Below are 22,893 nucleotides of genomic sequence, written 5' to 3'. Positions count from 1 at the left end.
TTCAGGCAAGAACTGTTGCTGCTGCTCCTTCTTTTGTGGCTGAGGAGGTTTGGGAGGAAGGCAAAGGAGCAGCAGCAGCTCTTGTCCCAGATGCAATCCCAAAGGCTGCTTCCCTCAGAGGCAGCAGCTCCCAGCCTGGTTGGTGGCTGAGGAGGTGAGGGAGGAAGGCAAAGGAGCAGCAGCAGCTCCCAGCCTGGTTGGTGGCTGAGGAGGTGAGGGAGGAAGACAAAGGAGCAGCAGCAGCTCCCAGCCTGGTTGGTGGCTGAGGAGGTGAGGGAAGAAGGCAAAGGAGCAGCAGCAGCTCCCAGCCTGGTTGGTGGCTGAGGAGGTGAGGGAAGAAGGCAAAGGAGCAGCAGCAGCTCCCAGCCTGGTTGGTGGCTGAGGAGGTGAGGGAGGAAGGCAAAGGAGCAGCAGGAGCAGCTCTTGCCCCAGCTGCAATCCCAAAGGATGCTTCCCTCAGAGGCAGCAGCTCCCAGCCTGGCTGCCTTCCCACACTGCCACCACCACCTGCAGGCTCTGGGCCTGGCTCTTGCATTTGGGTAGAGGGGGGGCAGAAGTGGTGCCCAGCTGAGTGCTTCAGCTCTTTGCCAGCACTCTGAGTTTGGGCATAGATCCATGGAAGGGGTTGGAAGGGACCTGTGAGATCAGCCAGATCCAACCCCGACCTTCCCCCCCCTGCCATGGGCACCTCTCCCACCAGCACAGGTTGCTCAGGGTCTCATCCAGCCTGGCCTTGAGCATCTCTCCAGGGAGGTTGTGGAGCACAGAAGCACAGAATGGGATCAAAGATCATAGTCTGTGCTTCTGTGCTCCACAACCTCCCTGGGCAACCTCTGCCAGTCTCTCCCCACCCTCCACTGTCCCCAATTCCCTCCTCATCTCCACTCCAACCCTGCCCTCCTCCTGGCAGGCAGAGCAAGTTTGTTTCAGCTCTCAGTTGCAGATCTCAGCCTTGGCTCAGGACAGGCTCCAAGTGCAGCTACCCACAGCAGGCAGTGCCACCACTCAGCCATCTGACCTGTGCCCAACACTCACAGGCAGCAGGACCACCACTGGGGTCCCTTTGCCAGACACCATCTCCTGGCAGCATCACTTCTGCTCCTTTGCTCCACGACCCAGCTTTGTCATCCACCTCCTTCTGCCACTTTTGTGCCTCTCCTGCTCTGCTCAGAACCTTTCTGTGCCAGGGACCATCAGAGCTGAGAGTTGAGAGTCCAACAAGATGCCTTCAGCCCTGCTCAGACCTTTTCTGTCACACTACAGCTGGGGGAAAGCTCAGAATCTAACCCAAGATGCCTTCAGCCTTGCTCAGACCCTTTCTGTCACATCACAGCTGAGGGAAGCTCAGAATCAGTGTGCCCAGGTGGGCAGCAGAGCCAGTGGCAGCCTGGGCTGGCTCAGGAGCAGTGTGGGCAGCAGGACAAGGGAGGTTCTTGTGCCCCTGTGCTCAGCACTGCTCAGGACACCCCTGCAGTGCTGTGTCCAGTTCTGGGCTCCTCCATTGCAGAGAGCTGTTGAGGTGCTGGAAGGTGTTTGGAGAAGGGCAGCAAGGCTGGGGAGGGGCCTGGAGCACAGCCCTGTGAGGAGAGGCTGAGGGAGCTGGGGGGGTGCAGCCTGCAGCAGAGGAGGCTCAGGGCAGAGCTGATTGCTGCCTGCAGCTGCCTGCAGGGAGGCTGTAGCCAGGTGGGGTTGGGCTCTGCTGCCAGGCAGCCAGGGCCAGAAGAAGGGGCCCCAGGCTGAAGCTGTGGCAGGGCAGGTTGAGGCTGGATGTGAGGAGGAAGTTCCTAGCAGAGAGAGTGATTGGCACTGGAATGGGCTGCCCAGGGAGGTGGTGGAGTGGCTGTGGCTGGAGGTGTTGCAGCCAAGCCTGGCTGGGGCACTGAGTGCCATGGTCTGGTGGCTGGGCAGGGCTGGGGGCTGGGTTGGGCTGTTGGAGCTTGGAGCTCTCTCCCAACCTGCTTGGTTCTGTGACTCTAAGATCTAACTCAAGATGCCTTCAGCCTTGCTCAGACCTTTTCTGTCACACCACAGCTGAGGGGAGGCCAAAATCTAACCCCAGATGCCCTCAGCCCTGCTCAGATCCTTTCTGCCACACCACAGCTGAGGGTATGGAGCCTAACCAAGATGCCCTCAGCTCCAGCTCAGGCAGCAGAAGCCTTTCAGGCTGTTCTTCAGCCACCCCCAGGTGCCAAGCCTCAGCCTGTCCCCTCCTCAGCCCTCCTCTCCCCTCCTCTTCCTACTGGGGGCCTTTTCCAGCTCAGTCTCTCAGCACATCACAGCAGATCTCTGCTGGCCCACAGGGACCTCAGCATCCCCAAGCTCTTCCTCAGCCTCTCCCCTCTTGTGCAGAAGGCTGCAAGGGGTACTTAGGTGGCTGACAAAAGCCCTCCTGAGGCTCTGGGGGGGGGGTGGGGAATGGCTGTGGAGCAGTTTGCTGATGAAGACAGCACAGACAATGCAGAGTCAAGAGAAGCTCTCAGGTAGGTTGTAATTGAGTCATGTTTTACAAGCAGCAAAGGAGCATCCAACCACACTCTGTACACAGCTTTGGGAGCAGTGAACAGCAACAACATCACAGACCCAGAGGAGAGAAGCAGGGAGGGAGTTCTGGACCCTGCCAGCTTGGTTGAACTTTGCAAGCAGGAGGTTTGGGGACAGCAGGGATGCCACCAGAGCACTGGCATCGAGCAGTTGTGGTGGCAACACTGGACCCTGGAGGTGCCTCTGAAGACACTGAGATACCTGCTGCAGGGGCTGCAGGAAGCATTGGACCAGTTCAGCCTGCAGCTTCCCTGCCTGCCCACTCACAGCCTGCCCAGGAATGCCAGGGCTGGGCAGGTGAGCATCAATCCAGCAGCTGGTGGAGGGGGTGAGGGGTGGGGGGGGTCTGGTAGTGGCAGCCCCAGCAGGCAGGTCCAGCAAAGCTGCAGTGCACAGATCAGGCCCAGTCCTGCTCTGTGAGGTCTAAAGAGCTTCTCCTCCTCTCCCTCTGCTCTGCCCTGGTGAGACCACCTCTGGAATACTGCACCCAAGTTTGGGGCTCCCCAGTTCAGGAGAGACAGAGGCCTGCTGGAGGAAGCTCAGGGGATGCTGAAGGGGGCTGGAGGCTCTCTGCTGTGAGGGAAAGCTGAGAGCCTGCAGAAGGGAAGGCTGAGAGGGGATCTGAGCAATGCCTATAAATACCTGAGGGCTGGGAGGGGGGTGGGGGGGGGCAAGAAGAAGTAGGTGCCAGGCTCTTTGTGGTGGTGGTGGTGCCCAGTGACAGGACAAGCAACAAGCTGGGACCCAGAAGCTGCAGCTCAGCCTGAGGAGGCTTTCCCTGGCTCTCTGCTGCAGGAGGCACAGGGGCTGCAGGGCAGGAGCTGCCTGCACCTGGCTCTGCTGCAGCCTGAGAGCAAAGCCAAGCCCCAGAGGCTGCCAGGGGCAGGCAGAGAGCAGCAGCAGGACCCAGCCCAGAGCTGAGCTCTGCCTGTGGAGATGCAACAGTCTGTGGTGGGGGCAAGGAGAAGGGAAGGGCACTCAGAGCAGGGAACAGCTCCTGCCAGCAGCTGTGCACAACCTGCCCTGGGCAGCAGGAATAAAGCTTGGCACGAAGTGCCCTCAGCCTGGCACAGCTCTCCTGCAGCTGAGCCAGGGGCACCAAGACAACAGCCCTTGGTGAGACACCCTGACTGCCTCAGTGGGCACCAAGGCTCTGCCACCACACACCCTGACTGCCACAGTGGGCACCAAGGCTCTGCCAGCCTCTGCCACCACACACCCTGACTGCCACAGTGGGCACCAAGGCTCTGCCACCACACATCCTGACTGCCACAGTGGGCACCAAGGCTCTGCCAACCTCTGCCACCACACACCCTGGCTGCCACAGTGGGCACCAAGGCTCTGCCAACCTCTGCCACCACACACCCTGACTGCCACAGTGGGCACCAAGGCTCTGCCAGCCTCTGCCACCACACACCCTGACTGCCACAGTGGGCACCAAGGCTCTGCCAGCCTCTGCCACCACACACCCTGACTGCCACAGTGGGCACCAAGGCTCTGCCAGCCTCTGCCACCACACACCCTGGCTGCCACAGTGGGCACCAGGGCTCTGCCAGCCTCTGCCACCACACACCCTGACTGCCACAGTGGGCACCAAGGCTCTGCCACCACACACCCTGACTGCCACAGTGGGCACCAAGGCTCTGCCACCACACACCCTGACTGCCACAGTGGGCACCAAGGCTCTGCCAGCCTCTGCCACCACACACCCTGACTGCCACAGTGGGCACCAAGGCTCTGCCAGCCTCTGCCACCACACACCCTGACTGCCACAGTGGGCACCAAGGCTCTGCCAGCCTCTGCCACCACACACCCTGACTGCCACAGTGGGCACCAAGGCTCTGCCAGCCTCTGCCACCACACACCCTGACTGCCACAGTGGGCACCAAGGCTTTGCCAGCCTCTGCCACCACACACCCTGACTGCCACAGTGGGCACCAGGGCTCTGCCAGCCTCTGCCACCACACACCCTGACTGCCACAGCAGACAGCACCAAGGCTGTGCCAGTACAGACCCTGGCAGCACCAAGGCTGTGCCAGCACAGACCCTGACTGTGCCAAGGCTGTGCCAGCACAGACCCTGACTGCCTCGGCAGGCAGCACCAAGGCTGTGCCAGCACACACCCTGGCAGTGCCAAGGCTGTGCCAGCACACACCCTGGCAGCGCCAAGGCTGTGCCAGCACACATCCTGGCAGCCCCAAGGCTGTGCCAGCACACACCCTGACTGCCAGAGCAGGCAGCGCCAAGGCTGTGCCAGCACTCACCCTGGCAGCGCCAAGGCTGTGCCAGCACACACCCTGGCAGCCCCAAGGCTGTGCCAGCACACACCCTGGCAGCGCCAAGGCTGTGCCAGCACACACCCTGACTGCCAGAGCAGGCAGCCCCAAGGCTGTGCCAGCACACACCCTGACTGCCAGAGCAGGCAGCACCAAGGCTGTGCCAGCACTCACCCTGGCAGCGCCAAGGCTGTGCCAGCACACACCCTGACTACCAGAGCAGGCAGTGCCAAGGCTGTGCCAGCACAGACCCTGACTACCAGAGCAGGCAGCCCCAAGGCTGTGCCAGCACACACTCTGGCAGCCCCAAGGCCGTGCCAGCACACACCCTGGCAGCGCCAAGGCTGTGCCAGCACACACCCTGGCAGCCCCAAGGCTGTGCCAGCACTCACCCTGGCAGCGCCAAGGCTGTGCCAGCACACACCCTGGCAGCACTAAGTCTGTGCCAGCACACACCCTGGCAGCCCCAAGGCTGTGCCAGCACACACCCTGGCAGTGCCAAGGCTGTGCCAGCACACACCCTGGCAGCCCCAAGGCTGTGCCAGCACACACCCTGGCAGCCCCAAGGCTGTGCATCCTGCGCTGCCTGCTGTGCCCGCGGGCAGCCCCTCCCCGGCCTGCCTGCAGCCCTGCCCCGCGGCGGGGGCGCTGTGCCCGGCCTTACCTTGCAGCACAAGCAGTTAGCTAAGCAAGCTCTCTCTAGCGCGGCTTGGCCCCGGGAGCCTGCATGCCAAGGGCCACCCACACGGCCGAGCTGCCAGCGGCGTCGGGGGCAGCCTGTGCCAGCGCCAAGCGGGGCAGGGGAGGGTGATGGACTGTAAAGGAGGGCCGAGAGGCTTTGTGCTGCAGGGAAGCCAGCTTGAGAGACAGAGAAGCGTTAGCAGGCTGGGGGGGAGCAGCAGAGGAGGGGGGCAGGAAGGCTTCGGCGGGGGGCAGGGAGGGCAGGCTCTGCAGGAGGGCAGGCTCGGGGTTAGAGGCCAGCAGGGGAGGAGGAGGAGGCAGGGAGACGTTAGGAGGGGGATGGAAAACAGATTGCACTGGAGCTCTGCCGAGGTGCTGAGCAGCTCTGCTCTCGCTAGGTGCCGCTAAATTAGAGGAGGAGGGTGGGAAGGATGAGGATGAAGATGAGGATGAGGAGGAGGAGGAGGAGGAGCTGGCGACAGCCTGCAGGGGGTTTAAGCTTAGCACCGTGCTGCTAGAAACAGCACTGCTGAAACTGGCTCCAAACTGGTGAGGAGAGGAGGCAGAAGGCACCGCATGGTTAAAAACACCTGCAAACAGGAGAGAAAAACTCAGCTTCAGCAGATGGCTTTGGACAAGTCTCAAGGTGATGACAAAAAAAAAGAGCAAACCCAGCAAAAAAGAGAGCCAAAACAAAGAAGGAAACCGACAGAACCAAACAAAAAACCAACAAGCACCAAAAACCAAAGCCAAAACCATCCAGACACAGCCCCAGACACAACTATGCAGCGTGAGGAGAGGCAGCAAGCAATGAGAGGTAAATGGTGCAGGCCAGGAGGGACAAAAGGTTTCATCACTTACCTTGCCTACTGCCAACCTCTACCTGGGCAGAGCCAAGAGCTGCCAGGTCTAGAGCACACCCAGGCAGGCCTGGGAGGGCATTGGGTGGTCTCTAGAGTTGTTTGGCTGAAGAACTCCAAGTGCTGCTCCTGCCACCCTCCTGCTTTCCCCACTGAGCAGGGCAGCAGAGGGCAGGTCTGTGCATTTCCAGCCCAGCTCAGAGATGGGAGAGGTAGGATTTGCCCCCCCCCAGCCACGGGGAGCCTGAGTGGTTATGGACAGGCAAGCAAAAGTCTGCCTGGGACACTTAGCAGTGGCAGGTTGAGGCTATCTGCTAGTCCTGCCAGCTTGGGCCACAGGAGCCAAGCCCTTGCAGGAGCCCACAAGTGCCAGGTGCATATGGCATTGCCCTTCCTGGCATGGCAAAGTCCAGTCAAGAGCCAGAATGCTACCCAGTTCCCAACACCACCTCCTCTGAAGAGGCTCTGATGCTCTTCCTGGATCAGGCTAAATCCATCCAAAGCCTAAGCTCAACCTTCACTCAAGCTGCCAAGTGAAAGAGCTCCTCAACTCGGTACCAGTTTACATCCTTTTACCTGCAGGCAGACCTAAAGTTGGTTCCAACACAGCCAACATCTGACCAAGCAAACATTAGGAGCTGACAAAGTCTGGGTGCATCCTCTCAGGGAGGTGAGAACAACAAGCTCAGCTAAGCAGACAAAGCTCAAGAGATTTCACTGTGGGGAACTGAACTCATCCTAGCATTTCCAAGAGAGAAAGAGAGAGAGAAAGAGAGAGAGACACAGAGAGGAGATTGGTTATGTGGGGCCAAGATCTGCTCCACGTCCTGCAGCAGTGGGAGAGGCTTTCAGCCCTGCAGAGGCAGGGTCAGAGCTTCCTTCAGGCCCTGTCTGAGAGCAGAGAAAGAGTTCTGCCTACCTCCAACTGTTCCACCTGTAACCCCAGGAGAGAAGTTCCCCATAGTGTGAGAGTTAGTCAGCCTGGTTGCAGCTGAGGAGACGTGGACCAGGCTGGCAGCAGCTGGCATGGAGTTAAATAAGGACTGCAAGACTGAGGAGTTTGTCACCGAGCTGAGGTTTGCTTGCAAGGCCATGGAGCCCAGGGGGAACTGCGATCCAGTGCTCAGAGTGCTGAGGAAGGGGTGGTGAGGCTGGACAGAAGACGCTGGGTTGCCTGCTGCTGCTGAGCCAGCAGGGGGAAGGCTTTTGCCGTTCAGAAGGCCACCGGAGGAGACAGCAGCAGAAATGAAAAGGTTGTGGCCGTTTTTGAACTCCACCTCTCGGTCCCTTCCTTTGTTCACCTTTCCGTTGTGCTGGGAGCAGCTCTTCTCCGAGCTGCCCCCGGGGCGGCTGCAGACCTCGCTCAGCTCTTTGCCTTTGCTCCCACACCTGTTGGACTCTTCTCCTTTGGCGCTGCTGAGCCCTTCCAGCTGCCTCTTGTTCAAGAAAGGATTGCTCTCAGCTATCCCCACCTCTTTGCTTCGCTGAGACTGGAAAGGCAGGGAGCAGCCAGCGGCGGCATCCGCAGCCTTGTGCGGCAGGGAAGCAGCATCCATGAAGCTGTGCACGCCCACCTCGGCCGGCAGCCCCCCGCCGTAGCTGAAGCCGTTGGTGGAGTTTGTGCTGGGGCTGAGCCCATCCCCCCCCGAGGAGGGCATGGCCATGCCCTTCCTGGAGTGAGCACTCAGCTTGGCCTCCATGGGCAGGCTGTCGTCGGAGGGCAGGCGGAAAGCGAAGAGCGAGTTCTGACCCAGGGCTGAGGCTGCCTGCAAGGAGCTGTCTGTGGTTTTGGTCGGGTTGATGTCAGAGATAGGGGAGAAAGTTGATTTCCATTTGCTGCTGTTGATGTTCTCGTTGCTTTGTGGTGGTTTCCTCCCGGCCAAGCTGCCACCTGGGTTGGGAGAGAAGTTTTGCTGCCGTCAAAAGTCAGAGCTGAGTGAGTCTGCCCTGCTGGGGCTAAGGATTGGGTTGGGGTGGAAGGGAGCTCAAAGCTCAGCCAGCTCCAAGTCTCTGCTGTGGGCAGGGACACCTCCCACCAGCCCGGGTTGCTTAAGGAATCAGCCAGCCTGGCCTTGAACACCTCCAGGGAGAAGGCATCTACAGCCTCCCCGGGCAGCCTGTGCTGGGATCTCCCTGCCCTTACCCCAGAGAACTTCTCCCAGCAGAGCTTGGCTGTGCTCAGCAGCTCAGAACAGCCTCCCCCTGACCAACAGCTTCAGGGAGTGGCAGACATCCAGCCCCAAGTCCATCCAGTGCACCCTCACACCTACCATTCTCAACAGCCTTCTGGGGGGATTTGCTTTCCAATGAGATGGTTGCAATTTTCCTCTCGATTCTGGTGGGGAAAGAAAGAGGTTAGAGAGCTCTGCAGCTGCTGTGGCACCTCACAGCCTGGCAGCCACAGCCTCCCTGGGCAGCCTGGGCCAGGCTCTCAGCACCCTCACACTGCACAACTCCTTCCTCAGCTCCACTCTCCCCCTGCTCTGCCTCAGCTCCAAACCATTCCCCCTTGGCCTGCCTCAGAGCCCCTCAGCAAAAGTCTCTCTGCAGCCTCCCTGCAGGATCCCTTCAGGCCCTGGCAGCAGCTCTGAGCTGCTCCTGGAGCCTTCTCCTCTGCAGCCTGCACCCCCCCAGCTCCCTCAGCCTGTGCCCACAGCAGAGCTGCTGCAGCCCTGGGAGCATCCTTGTGCCCTCCTCTGGCCTCACTCCAGCAGCTCTGTGCCCTCCTCCTGCTGGGGACACCACAACTGGAGGCAGTTTTGGAGGTGAGGTCTGAGCAGAGCAGAGTGAAGGGGCAGAATCTCCTCTCCTGCCCTGCTGCCTGCCCACTGCTTCCTAAACCTTCCCTCCTCCCAGATGAAGATCTTCTGGGATCTTCTTCACCTGAACATCTTCAACCACAGGAAGATGACAGAATCACAGCAACATGCAGGCTGCCAAAGCCCCTCAGCATCACCAAGGCCAACCTAGAGCCCTGCTCTAACAAGATTCACCTTAAACCACCTCCCTAAACACCACCTCCAGACCACCTTTAACCACATCCAGGCTGCACACCCTCAGCCTGTGCTCACAGCAGAGCTGCTCCAGCCTTTAGAGCATCTTTATGGCCTCTTCTAGCCTCATTCCAGCAGCTCTGTGTCCTCCTCCTGCTGGTGACACCAAAACTAGAAGACAGGATTGGAGGTGAGGTCTGAGCAGAGCCAAGGGGCACAATCCTCTCTCCTCTTCCTCCCTAAGGTGACTTTAACAAGATTCACCCTAAAACACCTCCCTAAACACCACCTCCAAACCACCTTTGACCACATCCAGGCTGCACACCCTCAGCCTGTGCTCACAGCAGAGCTGCTCCAGCCTTTAGAGCATCTTTTGGGCCTCTTCTAGCCTCATTCCAGCAGCTCTGTGTCCTCCTCCTGCTGTTGGCACCACAACTAGAGACAGGATTGGAGGCGAGGTCTGAGCAGAGCAGAGCAGAGCCAAGAGGCACAATCCTCTCTCCTCTTCCTCCCTAAGGTGAATCTAACAAGATTCACCCTAAACCACCTCCCTAAACACCACCTCCAAACCACCTCTGACCACATCCAGGCTGCACACAGGAGACAGGATTGGAGGTGAGGTCTGAGCAGAGCAGAGCCAAGGGGCACAATCCTCTCTCCTCTTCCTCCCTAAGGTGAATCTTGTTAGATTCACCTCCACACATGCAGGCTTGGTGACTCCACCACCTCCCTGAGCAGCTCATTCCAGTCCCAGGCCACTCTCTCCATGCAAAACCTTCTCCTAACGCCCAAGATGTCAGAACTAAGTCTCCAATGGAATGGGAACAAAGGAGGTTTGAGCCACCTCCGTGGTGTGGAGCAGTCCTTGGCAGGTGGCAGGGCCAGCTGAGGCTGAAGGCCAGGGGCAGGCACTCACCTGCTGCTGTTGTGCTCATCTTCAGAGCCCTGCTCCTCGTCGGAGGTGAGCGGTGAGTAGTGGACGCCGTTGGGCTGCAGCAGAGGCTTCTCCTTTTTCAGCACTGGGGGTTGGTCATTGTCCTGGTAAGGAACAGGAGAGTTCTTCAGGGAGTTTTCAGGAGAGGAAATGGCTGTTATTTCTAAAGGCTGGTTAATGTTATTGACCTGGGCAAGAAGGAAAGAGAGCAGGCACAGGTCAGAGCATCCCCCAACAAACGTCCCTCTCCTTCAGGATAGCAACAGCAGCCTTAGCTCCACAGATCAAAGCAGCACAGACTGGTAGTGGTTGGAGATCAGGCAGCCCAACCTCCCCACCCTGCCAGAGCAGCATCATCTGGGGTTGGAAGTGACCTCTGAGCTCAGCCAGTCCAACCCAACCCTGCCAGAGCAGCATCACCTGGGGTTGGAAGGGACCTCTCAGCTCAGCCAGTCCAACCCAACCCTGCCAGAGCAGCATCACCTGGGGTTGGAAGGGACCTCTGAGCTCAGCCACTCCAACCCAACCCTGCCAGAGCAGCATCACCTGGGGTTGGAAGGGACCTTTCAGCTCAGCCACTCCAATCCCCCTGCCACAGCAGCATCACCTGGGGTTAGAAGGGACCTCTGAGCTCAGCCAGTCCAACCCTGCCAGAGCAGCATCACCTGGGGTTGGAAGGGACCTCTGAGCTCAGCCACTCCAATCCCCCTGCCAGAGCAGCATCATCTGGGGTTGGAAGGGACCTCTGAGCTCAGCCAGTCCAACCCAACCCTGCCAGAGCAGCATCACCTGGGGTTGGAAGGGACCTCTGAGCTCAGCCAGTCCAACCCAACCCTGCCAGAGCAGCATCACCTGGGGTTGGAAGGGACCTCTGAGCTCAGCCAGTCCAACCCAACCCTGCCAGAGCAGCATCACCTGGGTTTGGAAGGGACCTCTGAGCTCAGCCAGTCCAATCCCCCTGCCAGAGCAGCATCACCTGGGGTTGGAAGGGACCTCTGAGCTCAGCCACTCCAACCCTGCCAGAGCAGCATCACCTGGGGTTGGAAGGGACCTTTCAGCTCAGCCACTCCAATCCCCCTGCCACAGCAGCATCACCTGGGGTTAGAAGGGACCTCTGAGCTCAGCCAGTCCAACCCTGCCAGAGCAGCATCACCTGGGGTTGGAAGGGACCTCTGAGCTCAGCCACTCCAATCCCCCTGCCAGAGCAGCATCATCTGGGGTTGGAAGGGACCTCTGAGCTCAGCCAGTCCAACCCAACCCTGCCAGAGCAGCATCACCTGGGGTTGGAAGGGACCTCTGAGCTCAGCCAGTCCAACCCAACCCTGCCAGAGCAGCATCACCTGGGGTTGGAAGGGACCTCTGAGCTCAGCCAGTCCAACCCAACCCTGCCAGAGCAGCATCACCTGGGTTTGGAAGGGACCTCTGAGCTCAGCCAGTCCAATCCCCCTGCCAGAGCAGCATCACCTGGGGTTGGAAGGGACCTCTGAGCTCAGCCAGTCCAATCCCCCTGCCAGAGCAGCATCATCTGGGGTTGGAAGGGACCTCTGAGCTCAGCCACTCCAACCCTGCCAGAGCAGCATCACCTGGGGTTGGAAGGGACCTCTGAGCTCAGCCAGTCCAACCCAACCCTGCCAGAGCAGCATCACCTGGGGTTGGAAGGGACCTCTGAGCTCAGCCACTCCAACCCTGCCAGAGCAGCATCACCTGGGGTTGGAAGGGACCTCTGAGCTCAGCCAGTCCAACCCAACCCTGCCAGAGCAGCATCACCTGGGGTTGGAAGGGACCTCTGAGCTCAGCCACTCCAATCCCCCTGCCAGAGCAGCATCACCTGGGGTTGGAAGGGACCTCTGAGCTCAGCCACTCCAATCCCCCTGCCAGAGCAGCATCACCTGGGGTTGGAAGGGACCTCTGAGCTCAGCCAGTCCAATTCCCCTGCCAGAGCAGCATCATCTGGGGTTGGAAGGGACCTCTGAGCTCAGCTACTCCAACCCAACCCTGCCAGAGCAGCATCACCTGGGGTTGGAAGGGACCTCTGAGCTCAGCCAGTCCAACCCAACCCTGCCAGAGCAGCATCATCTGGGGTTGGAAGGGACCTCTGAGCTCAGCCAGTCCAACCCAACCCTGCCAGAGCAGCATCACCTGGGGTTGGAAGGGACCTCTGAGCTCAGCCACTCCAACCCAACCCTGCCAGAGCAGCATCACCTGGGGCTGGAAGGGACCTCTGAGCTCAGCCAGTCCAATCCCCCTGCCAGAGCAGCATCACCTGGGGTTGGAAGGGACCTCTGAGCTCAGCCAGTCCAACCCAACCCTGCCAGAGCAGCATCACCTGGGGTTGGAAGGGACCTCTGAGCTCAGCCAGTCCAACCCAACCCTGCCAGAGCAGCATCACCTGGGGTTGGAAGGGACCTCTCAGCTCAGCCAGTCCAACCCAACCCTGCCAGAGCAGCATCACCTGGGGTTGGAAGGGACCTCTGAGCTCAGCTACTCCAACCCAACCCTGCCAGAGCAGCATCACCTGGGGTTGGAAGGGACCTCTGAGCTCAGCCACTCCAATCCCCCTGCCAGAGCAGCATCTGGGGTTGGAAGGGACCTCTGAGCTCAGCCACTCCAATCCCCCTGCCAGAGCAGCATCACCTGGGGTTGGAAGGGACCTCTGAGCTCAGCCACTCCAATCCCCCTGCCAGAGCAGCATCACCTGGGGTTGGAAGGGACCTCTGAGCTCAGCCAGTCCAATCCCCCTGCCAGAGCAGCATCACCTGGGGCAGGTCACAGAGAGATGCATTCAGGTAGGTCTGGCAAGGTCTCTGGAAAGGGAGACTCCAGAACCTCTCTGGGCAGCCTCCTCCAGGCCTCCAGCAGCCTCACACCAAAAAGGTTTCAGCTCCTGGCTTCCAGTTTGTGCCCACCCTCCCTTGTCAGGTGCTTGGGCACCCCTGAGCAGAGCCTGGCTCCTGCCCATCACACAGAGGAGGGCAGTCCTCAGGCTCCTCTGCTCCAAGCTAATGAGCCCCAGCTCCTCAGCCTGTCCTCACAGGGAGATGTTCCACTGCACTGCACTGCACTGCACTGCACAGAGTGGGCTGGGGTGGAAAAGACCTTCAAGATCATCCAGCTCCAACCCCCTGCCATAGACACCTCCCACCAGCCCAGCTTGCTCAAGGCCTCATCCAAGCTGGCCTTGAACACCTCCAGGAATGGGGACTCCATCACCTCCCTGGGCAGCCTGTTCCAGTGCCTGAGCACTCTTCCAGCAAACAAATGCTTCCTCATCTCCAATCTAAACCTCCTCTGGTGCCCCTTGAGGCCATTTCCTCTTCTCCTGTGCTCAGTTAATTCAGAGAAGAGGCCAACAGCAGCCTGCAGCTCCCCTGCCAGAGCAAAACAGCTTGTCCAGGATGGCAGCCAAGGGCAGCAGGGGAGATTTAGGTTGGACATCAGGAGGAAGTTGTTCACAGGTGGTAAAATTCTGCAACAGGTTACCCAAAGATCATAGAATCATCGAATCAGGCAGGTTGGGAGAGAGCTCCAAGCTCCAACAGCCCAACCCAGCCCCCAGCCCTGCCCAGCCACCAGACCATGGCACTCAGTGCCCCAGCCAGGCTTGGCTGCAACACCTCCAGCCACAGCCACTCCACCACCTCCCTGGGCAGCCCATTCCAGTGCCAATCACTCTCTCTGACAGCAACTTCCTAACAACATCCAGCCTCAACCTGCCCTGACACAGCTTCAGCCTGGGGCCCCTTCTTCTGGCCCTGGCTGCCTGGCAGCAGAGCCCAACCCCACCTGGCTACAGCCTCCCTGCAGGCAGCTGCAGGCAGCAATCAGCTCTGCCCTGAGCCTCCTCTGCTGCAGGCTGCACCCCCCCAGCTCCCTCAGCCTCTCCTCACAGGGCTGTGCTCCAGGCCCCTCCCCAGCCTTGCTGCCCTTCTCCAAACACCTTCCAGCACCTCAGGAGTTGTGCAGTGTGAGGGTGCTGAGAGCCTGGCCCAGGCTGCCCAGGGAGGCTGTGGCTGCCTCCTTGCTGGGGGTGCTCAAGGCCAGGCTGGATGAGGCCTGGAGCAGCCAGGCTGAGAGGTGTCTTTATTGTGGCCTGCCAGGATCTGAAGGGGGCTACAAGAAAGCTGGGGAGGGACTTCTGAGGCTGTCAGGGAGGGGCAGGACTGGGGGGAATGGAACAAAGCTGGAAATGGGGAGAGTCAGAGTGGATGTTGGGAAGAAGTTGTTCAGCATGAGGGTGGTGAGAGCCTGGCAGGGGTTGCCCAGGGAGGTGGTTGAGGCCCCATGGCTGGAGGTGTTTGAGGCCAGGCTGGCTGAGGCTGTGTGCAGCCTGCTCTAGGGTAGGGTGTCCCTGGGCACAGCAGGGAGGTTGGCGCTGCCTGCTCCTTGTGCCCCCTTCCAACCCTGCCTGGTTCTTTGCTAACCCAAAGAGCTTCCCCAAGCCCTCTGCTGCTTGTTTTGCTCTCTGTGGCCCTTACCATGGAGCTGATATTGAGTGGTGACCCCGAGGGCTGCGTGAAGAGCCCCGAGACAGCAGGCAGGGACTTGCGCTTGGGGGAGACCGCGGAGGAGCCGCTCAAGGTGCCCGTGGAGGATCTCTTCCTTCGGCCTCGCTTCTTCCCCTCCTGCCCCTGGGCCTGGCCTGCCTCTGGCCGAGTGCTGGCAGGCAGGGGGCTGTGCTTGCTGGATGGGGACTGCTTCACATGGCCTGCACTGGGGGAGATGGTAAAGATGATTCTCCTCTTGGCCTCGCTCTCGGCATCCGCGAAGGCTGCCTCAGGCTGCAGCTCTCCCTTGGCTCCTTCGGCGAACATCTTCTGGGCGTCTGCATACTGCAGAACCCCGACCAGGCTCTGGGCTGTGCCGTTCAGCCTGGGGCTGGTGGAGTGCTGGGGAGCAGGAGAGCTTTGCCCAGAGTTCCTCGACTGCATCATCAACAGAGGATGCTGTGGAGTGGAGCTCCGAGAGCCTACTGAGTTAAAGAGGCTGCCGGAGTCGTCCGGAGCTGCCTGCTCAGCGCTGTGGTTCAGGTGGGCTGGGCTGTTGGGAAGGTTTCCATTGAGTGCCACCGAGCCAGAAGAGTAAGAAAAACCTGGGGGAAGGGGAAAAAAAAGGTCACAAATCATTGCTCCTGCTGAGGGTGAAAGGGTTGGGAGCAGCTGCAGCACTGCCTGAGGCTGTGTGGCACAGGGGACGCCGGAGGAGGAGACAGGGGAGAAAAGTGGCTCTGTGCTGATGGTTTCAGTCAGAGGGGGTTAAAGGTTTGTCCTGTCCTTTTGTCAGGGCAGGACAAGTCCTGTGTGCCATGGACATGTCCTGTCCTCTGCTCTGAGTCTGATGGGATTCAGAGATTCACAGAATGGGGTTGGCTTGGGAGGGAACTTAAAGATCCCTCCAGTGCCAAGCCCCTGTCGTGGGCAGGGAACAGCTCCAACCAGCCCAGTGTGCTCAAGGCTTCATCCAAGCTGGCCTTGAACACCTCCAGGGAGGTTGTGGATCCTCATCTCCAACCTGGCCTTGAACACCTCCAGGGAGGTTGTGGATCCTCATCTCCAAGCTGGCCTTGAACACCTCCCTGGGCAACCTGTGCCAGGGTCTCACCACCCTCAACCTGTGCCTGTCTCTCACCTCCTTCACTCTCAGGCTAATTTCCAGCCTGTAAATGAGTTTTGTCCTCTCCTTAGGCTTTGTCTCTGGGCTCTCAGAACAGCAGAGGCAGCAGGGAGCAGGAGTTTGGTTCACACCAAAGGTTTTGGCACTTGCTTGGTTTTACAGAGGAGCTCAGCCAAGGCCTTTGCAAAGGAGATGCAACACAAGGCCCTGAGGTGGTGACCACTCTGGTGAGGCAGCAGGAGCAGAACATCTCCTGGAGCTGCAACCTGCTTTGCCTAAGGCACAACATTTCCATCTCCTGAGCACTTCAAGGCCACAACTTCAACAGGTAGGTGACCCAAGAAGCACTTAAAGCTGTCCCTGCCTGCTCCCATTTGACCTTTCTGCCTGCTCAGACACTTGTGGCTTTACAACAGCCCCTGCTGGACCACTGTGACCTGCATCAAGCAGTTGAGTTTGCTGTTAAAACCACTCCACCCCCTTGTAAAAATCCAACCTTTCAAGCTCCCAGCATCAGCTGTGCACCACTCTGCTGGTTTGGCAAGCTGGAAAGGGAGGAAACTCTTAAACCCAGAGAGAAAACTGAACCAAAGCAACTGCTGCTTGGTCCCTGCAAGGTGCTGCAGCCAGGGGAAGGCAGAGCAGAGCAAGACTTCAGGCCAGGATGCAAGCCAAGCAGCCTCAGATCACCACCAGCCACAGCTCCTTGGTCTCTCAGCAAAAGACTCACTGATCTAGGCCTGAAGGAGCTGCCAAGGAGTGCTTGGAAACCTCTGACACCTGCTGTCAAGAGAAGGCAGCTGAGAGGAAGCTGTTACCTGAGGTAGCCAAAGCCAGTGGCTTGTTTCCAGCAGCATTGCTTACACCATTATGAGAACTAGCACCAATCTGCTTGTCAAGTGTGGAGGAGTCTCTGCTCTGATGAACTGGGCTGGGTGTGCTTCTCTGGGGGGACAGAAAGAGGCATTTCAGTAGAGGAAGCCAACAGCTGAACTCAGCTTCACATGCAGCAGAGTAAATGGAGCAGGGGATGTGGCTCTGCTGCCTCCCTTGTGCCCAGAGCTCTCAGCTCAGCATGGTTAAGGGACAACAGCAACACTGCCCACAGCAGATCACAGCAGAGAGGCAGAGCTGGCTCAGGCTCTCAGCTCAGTCCCCAGATGCCTCTAGTCCACTCTCCCAGCCAGCCAGGGAGGACACAAGGGCAGTACCACAGGTCTGTGCACCCCAACCTGCCCCAAAGCACCCCAAAGTGAAGGTGAAATGCATCAGGCTGTGGCCCAGTGCCTGAGGAGATGACAGGCAAGGGGTGGGCAAACCCTCTGTGGAATGGCAGCCTGCAAAAGCAACCTGCTGAAGGGGCAGAAGCCACTCAGAGCTCACATCCCTGCTCCCCAGGCACAAATGGCTGCAGCTGGGAGCTGGGCAGGGCTGCAGCTCTGCCACCACTCTGAGGCCACAGCTGGGTGATGGATTCCACACCATGAGGCAACTCCAGCTTCCCAAACACAGGATTGAGGAGGAGCACCTGCAGATGGCTTCTGAATGGAGAGCTCTCAAGGGAAAGCTTCTCAGCTGTCTGCTTTGGGGACCAACATTTGAGCTCCTCTGCCCCCTGAGAGCAGCCTGGCTTAGAGCTGAGCTGCTGCCTGCAGTGGAGCACACACCAGAGGCCACAGCCTGAAGGACCTGTCCGAGCTCATGCCCCACACAGACCTGGTGGCCAAGTCCTGAGAAGCCCAAGCTGAGGCCCAAGGATTTGTCTCCCTCAAGGCTGATGCAGGAAGGCTGAGGACAACCTGAGAGCCTCTCACCAGCTCTCAGCCTCTGCCTCTTTTCCTCCCAGCCAGCTGCTGAAGCCTCTTTTGAGGCACATCCTAGGAGCCCTTCCCTTTGCTGGCTCAGAGCTCAGCACCCCCCCCACAGAGCTCACCCCTGAAGCATCCCTGCAGCCCAGGGAGGGTTGTGGAGCAGCCCAGCACTGTGATCTGTAGGTAGGGATGGGATCACAATCCCTTACTCACCACCTTCTCAACACGGCTAGGGAGGACTACGCTGGCCAGAGGGATACTAACAGGGAGTTTATTGGGCTGCACTGTGCTGAGAGGAATACTGATGGGGAGGCTGGTGATGGTTTCTCCATTGCTCACAGAGGTTCTCTCTCTCAAAACCTGCAAATCAAAGAGAGAAAAGTGCAATCCTTAACCACAGAGAAGTCCTCAGCAGCCCAAGAGGTGTCGCTGACACAAGGGCTCCTTCCTGCTTTGTGTCCCCTCCCCATCCCTTGAGGAATTCCAGCACTAAGGGAAGTGCAGAGCAAAAAGGGACTGGGGAGTGCAGAGCAAAAAGGGACTGGGGAGTGCAGAGCACAAAGGGACTGGGGAGTGCAGAGCACAAAGGGACTGGGGAGTGCAGGGCAAAAAGGAACTGGGGAGTGCAGAGCACAAAGGGACTGGGCAGTGCAGAGCAAAAAGGGACTGGGGAGTGCAGAGCACAAAGGGACTGGGGAGTGCAGAGCAAAAAGGGACTGGGGAGTGCAGAGCACAAAGGGACTGGGGAGTGCAGAGCAAAAAGGGACTGGGGAGTGCAGAGCAAAAAGGGACTGGGGAGTGCAGAGCACAAAGGGACTGGGGAGTGCAGAGCACAAAGGAACTGGGGAGTGCAGAGCACAAAGGAACTGGGGAGTGCAGAGCAAAAAGGGACTGGGGAGTGCAGAGCAAAAAGGAACTGGGGAGTGCAGAGCACAAAGGGACTGGGGAGTGCAGGGCAAAAAGGAACTGGGGAGTGCAGAGCACAAAGGAACTGGGGAGTGCAGAGCAAAAAGGGACTGGGCAGTGCAGAGCAAAAAGGGACTGGGCAGTGCAGAGCACAAAGGAACTGGGGAGTGCAGGGCAAAAAGGAACTGGGGAGTGCAGAGCACAAAGGGACTGGGGAGTGCAGAGCAAAAAGGGACTGGGGAGTGCAGAGCAAAAAGGGACTGGGGAGTGCAGAGCAAAAAGGGACAGGGGAGTGCAGGGCAAAAAGGGACTGGGGAGTGCAGAGCACAAAGGGACTGGGGAGTGCAGAGCACAAAGGAACTGGGGAGTGCAGGGCAAAAAGGAACTGGGGAGTGCAAGGCAAAAAGGGACTGGGGAGTGCAGAGCACAAAGGGACTGGGCAGTGCAGAGCAAAAAGGGACTGGGGAGTGCAGAGCAAAAAGGAACTGGGGAGTGCAGAGCACAAAGGGACTGGGGAGTGCAGGGCAAAAAGGAACTGGGGAGTGCAGAGCAAAAAGGGACTGGGGAGTGCAGAGCAAAAAGGGACTGGGGAGTGCAGGGCAAAAAGGGACTGGGGAGTGCAGGGCAAAAAGGGACTGGGGAGTGCAGAGCAAAAAGGAACTGGGGAGTGCAGAGCACAAAGGGACTGGGGAGTGCAGAGCACAAAGGAACTGGGGAGTGCAGGGCAAAAAGGAACTGGGGAGTGCAGAGCACAAAGGGACTGGGGAGTGCAGGGCAAAAAGGGGCTGGGGAGTGCAGAGCAAAAAGGAACTGGGCAGTGCAGAGCACAAAGGAACTGGGGAGTGCAGAGCACAAAGGGACTGGGGAGTGCAGGGCAAAAAGGAACTGGGCAGTGCAGAGCACAAAGGGACTGGGCAGTGCAGAGCAAAAAGGGACTGGGGAGTGCAGAGCAAAAAGGGACTGGGGAGTGCAGGGCAAAAAGGGACTGGGGAGTGCAGAGCAAAGGCACAGCCACAGCAAGATGCTGTGCTCCTATCACTGAGATCTCCCAGGCCAACCTCCTACCCAACAGCTCCAGGACACCAGACTGTATCCCTCCAGTGACTCCACCACCTCCCTGGGCAGCCTCTTCCAGTGCCTGAGCACTCCTGCAGCAAACAAACTGTTCCTCATCTCCACCCCTCCCCCTCCCCTGGCCCAACCTAAGCCTATTGCACAGGATCACAGAATCAATCAGGTTGGAAGAGACTTCTCAGCTCATCCAGTCCAACCTAGCAGCCAGCCCTGCTCATTCACTGACCCCTGGCACTAAGTGCCTCATGTAGCCTCCTCTGAACACCTCCTGGGGACTCCATCACCTCCCTGGGCAGCCTGTTCCAGTGCCTGAGCACTCTTCCAGCAAACAAATGCTTCCTCATCTCCAATCTAAACCTCCTCTGGTGCTCCTTGAGGCCATTTCCTCTTCTCCTGTGCTCAGTTAATTCAGAGAAGAGGCCAACAGCAGCCTGCAGCTCCCCTGCCAGAGCAAAACAGCTTGTCCAGGATGGCAGCCAAGGGCAGCAGGGTAGATTTAGGTTGGACATCAGGAGGACCTTCTTGTGGCCTGCCAGGATCTGAAGGGGGCTCCAAAAAAGCTGGGGAGGGACTTTGGAGGCTGTGAGGGAGTGGCAGGAGTGGGGGGGATGGAGCAGAGCTGGAGGTGGGGAGAGTGAGGCTGGAGGTGAGGAGGAAGTTGTTGAGCAGGAGAGTGGTGAGAGCCTGGCAGGGGTTGCCCAGGGAGGTGGTTGAGGCTCCATCCCTGGAGGTGTTTGAGGCCAGGCTGGCTGAGGCTGTGTGCAGCCTGCTCTAGGGTAGGGTGTCCCTGGGCATGGCAGGGGTTGGCACTGCCTGCTCCTTGTGCTCCCTTCCAACCCTGCCTGGTTCTGATTCTAGGCAGTTGCTCACTCTGAAGGTGCAACAGGTTACCCAAAGATGTGCTGGAGACATTGCAGAGCAGACTGGAGGTGGCCCTGAGCAGCCTGCTCCAGTTGGAGGTGTCCCTGACGACAGCAGAGGGCCTGGGCAAGATGAGCTTTGAAGCTCCCTTCCCACCTGATGCATTCTGCTACACTTCCCATGCCAAGCAGGGCACAGAGAGGGGCACTGCACTGCCTGCTTGGGCCAAGGAGGTTCTGGGAGCTCCTGGCTGTCACATCTGGGCAGCTGGGCAGAGCTGTCACATCTGGGCAGAGCAGTCACAGCTGGGCAGAGCAGTCACAGCTGTGCACAGCTGGGCAGAGCAGTCACATCTGTGCAGCTGGGCAGAGCAGTCACAGCTGTGCACATCTGGGCAGAGCAGTCATGAGTGTGCAGCTGGGCACAGCAGTCACATCTGGGCAGAGCAGTCACATATGGGCAGAGCAGTCACAGCTGTGCACATCTGGGCAGAGCAGTCATGAGTGTGCAGCTGGGCAGAGCAGTCACATATGGGCAGAGCAGTCACATCTGTGCACAGCTGGGCAGAGCAGTCACAGCTGGGCAGTGCAGTCACATATGGGCAGAGCAGTCACAGCTGGGCACAGCTGGGCAGTGCAGTCATATGGGCAGAGCAGTCACAGCTGGGCAGCTGGGCAGAGTAGTCACAGCTGGGCACAGCTGGGCAGAGCAGGCACATCTATGCATAGCCGGGCAGCGCAGGCACAGCTGGGCAGAGCAGGCACAGCCAGGCAGAGCAGTCACAGCTGGGCAGTGCAGTCACATATGGGCAGAGCAGTCACAGCTGGGCACAGCTGGGCAGAGCAGTCACAGCTGGGCAGTGCAGTCACATATGGGCAGAGCAGTCACAGCTGTGCACAGCTGGGCAGAGCAGGCACAGCCGGGCAGAGCAGTCACAGCTGGGCAGTGCAGTCACAGCTGGGCAGCTGGGCAGAGCAGTCACAGCTGGGCAGTGCAGTCACATATGGGCAGAGCAGTCACAGCTGTGCACAGCTGGGCAGAGCAGTCACAGCTGGGCAGTGCAGTCACATACGGGCAGAGCAGTCACAGCTGGGCAGCTGGGCAGAGCAGTCACAGCTGGGCACAGCTGGGCAGAGCAGTCACAGCTGGGCACAGCTGGGCAGAGCAGTCACAGCTGGGCAGAGCAGGCACAGCTGGGCACAGCTGGGCAGAGCAGGCACAGCTGGGCAGAGCAGGCACAGCCGGGCACAGCTGGGCAGAGCAGTCACAGCTGGGCAGCTGGGCAGAGCAGTCACAGCTGGGCACAGCTGGGCAGAGCAGTCACAGCTGGGCACAGCTGGGCAGAGCAGGCACAGCTGGGCAGAGCAGGCACAGCTGGGCACAGCTGGGCAGAGCAGTCACAGCTGGGCAGAGCAGGCACAGCTGGGCACAGCTGGGCAGAGCAGGCACAGCTGGGCAGAGCAGGCACAGCTGGGCACAGCTGGGCAGAGCAGTCACAGCTGGGCAGAGCAGGCACAGCTGGGCACAGCTGGGCAGAGCAGGGCTCTTACCTTCTCGCCTGCAATGGGTAAGGCCGCGGGGGAGCAGGGCCGAGCTTCCTGAGGGCTCAGCTTGATGCCATTGGCAAGCGCAGGGCTGGGGTAGGTGAGGCCATTCTCCTTGGCATGCTCAGCTCTGCAACACAGAAGCAAACTCATCAGCACACACAGGCCAACGACTGCTCCCCTGGCACCACCCCTGTGCCACCACTGCTGCCTGCCTTCCAGCCAGAGAGCTCCAAACGCTGCCCGAGAAGGGGCACAGAGGAGAAGTGGAGGCTGCTGCTGGAACCAAGCTGCTCCCTGCGTGCTCTGGCACCCCCCTCCTCCAGCTGACTGGCAACAGGGCAGGAGGAGATGGCCTCAAGTTGCACCAGGGAAGGGTTAGGTTGGAGATCAAGGAGAGGTTGGGGAGCAGGGACAGGTTGGAGAGGAGGAGCAGGTTGGAGATCAAGGACAGGTTGGGGAGCAGGAGCAGGTTGGAGAGCAGGGACAGGTTGGACATCAGGGACAGGTTGGGGAGCAGAGACAGGTTGGGAAGCAGGGACAGGTTGGGGAGCAGAGACAGGTTGGGAAGCAGGGACAGGTTGGGGAGCAGAGACAGGTTGGGAAGCAGGGACAGGTTGGGGAGCAGGGACAGGTTGGATGGAGATCAGGGACAGGTTGGAGATCAAGGACAGGTTGGGGAGAAGGGACAGGTTGGAGATCAGGGTTAGGTTGGAGAGCAGGGACAGGTTGGAGAGCAGGGACAGGTTGGGGAGCAGAGACAGGTTGGGGAGCAAGGACAGGTTGGGAAGCAGGGACAGGT

At 59.4% G+C, this 22,893-nt stretch overlaps 1 protein-coding gene and 1 long non-coding RNA gene across 5 annotated transcripts in view; both read right to left on the bottom strand.

Annotated features, from left to right (window-relative positions):
- DOT1L (DOT1 like histone lysine methyltransferase) overlaps window positions 1-22,893 on the bottom strand; it is a 96,025-nt gene that overhangs the window by 2,128 nt on the left and 71,004 nt on the right. The window contains exons 21-28 of one of the 4 annotated variants that reach the window (XM_064175098.1): window positions 22,098-22,221; window positions 17,920-18,066; window positions 16,714-16,840; window positions 14,761-15,374; window positions 10,268-10,473; window positions 8,629-8,693; window positions 7,278-8,249; window positions 5,482-6,088 (exon numbers count right to left, since the gene is read on the bottom strand). In XM_064175098.1, the coding sequence (XP_064031168.1) occupies window positions 5,517-6,088; window positions 7,278-8,249; window positions 8,629-8,693; window positions 10,268-10,473; window positions 14,761-15,374; window positions 16,714-16,840; window positions 17,920-18,066; window positions 22,098-22,221 (2,827 nt within the window). In that variant the 3' untranslated portion in view covers window positions 5,482-5,516. The remainder of the gene's footprint in view (window positions 1-5,481; window positions 6,089-7,277; window positions 8,250-8,628; window positions 8,694-10,267; window positions 10,474-14,760; window positions 15,375-16,713; window positions 16,841-17,919; window positions 18,067-22,097; window positions 22,222-22,893) is intronic. The other 3 variants (XM_064175100.1, XM_064175099.1, XM_064175101.1) reach the window with 3 other exon arrangements.
- LOC135192247 (uncharacterized) lies at window positions 2,464-4,007 on the bottom strand. Its single transcript, XR_010308953.1, has 2 exons — window positions 3,891-4,007; window positions 2,464-3,828 (listed from the first exon to the last, which is right to left on the bottom strand). It is a non-coding gene; the product is annotated as an uncharacterized LOC135192247 (long non-coding RNA).

The sequence above is a fragment of the Pogoniulus pusillus genome, chromosome 41, assembly GCF_015220805.1.
Source record: "Pogoniulus pusillus isolate bPogPus1 chromosome 41, bPogPus1.pri, whole genome shotgun sequence".
In the NCBI taxonomy this organism is placed as follows: domain Eukaryota; kingdom Metazoa; phylum Chordata; class Aves; order Piciformes; family Lybiidae; genus Pogoniulus; species Pogoniulus pusillus.
This window is presented reverse-complemented; position numbering and strand designations above follow the sequence as displayed.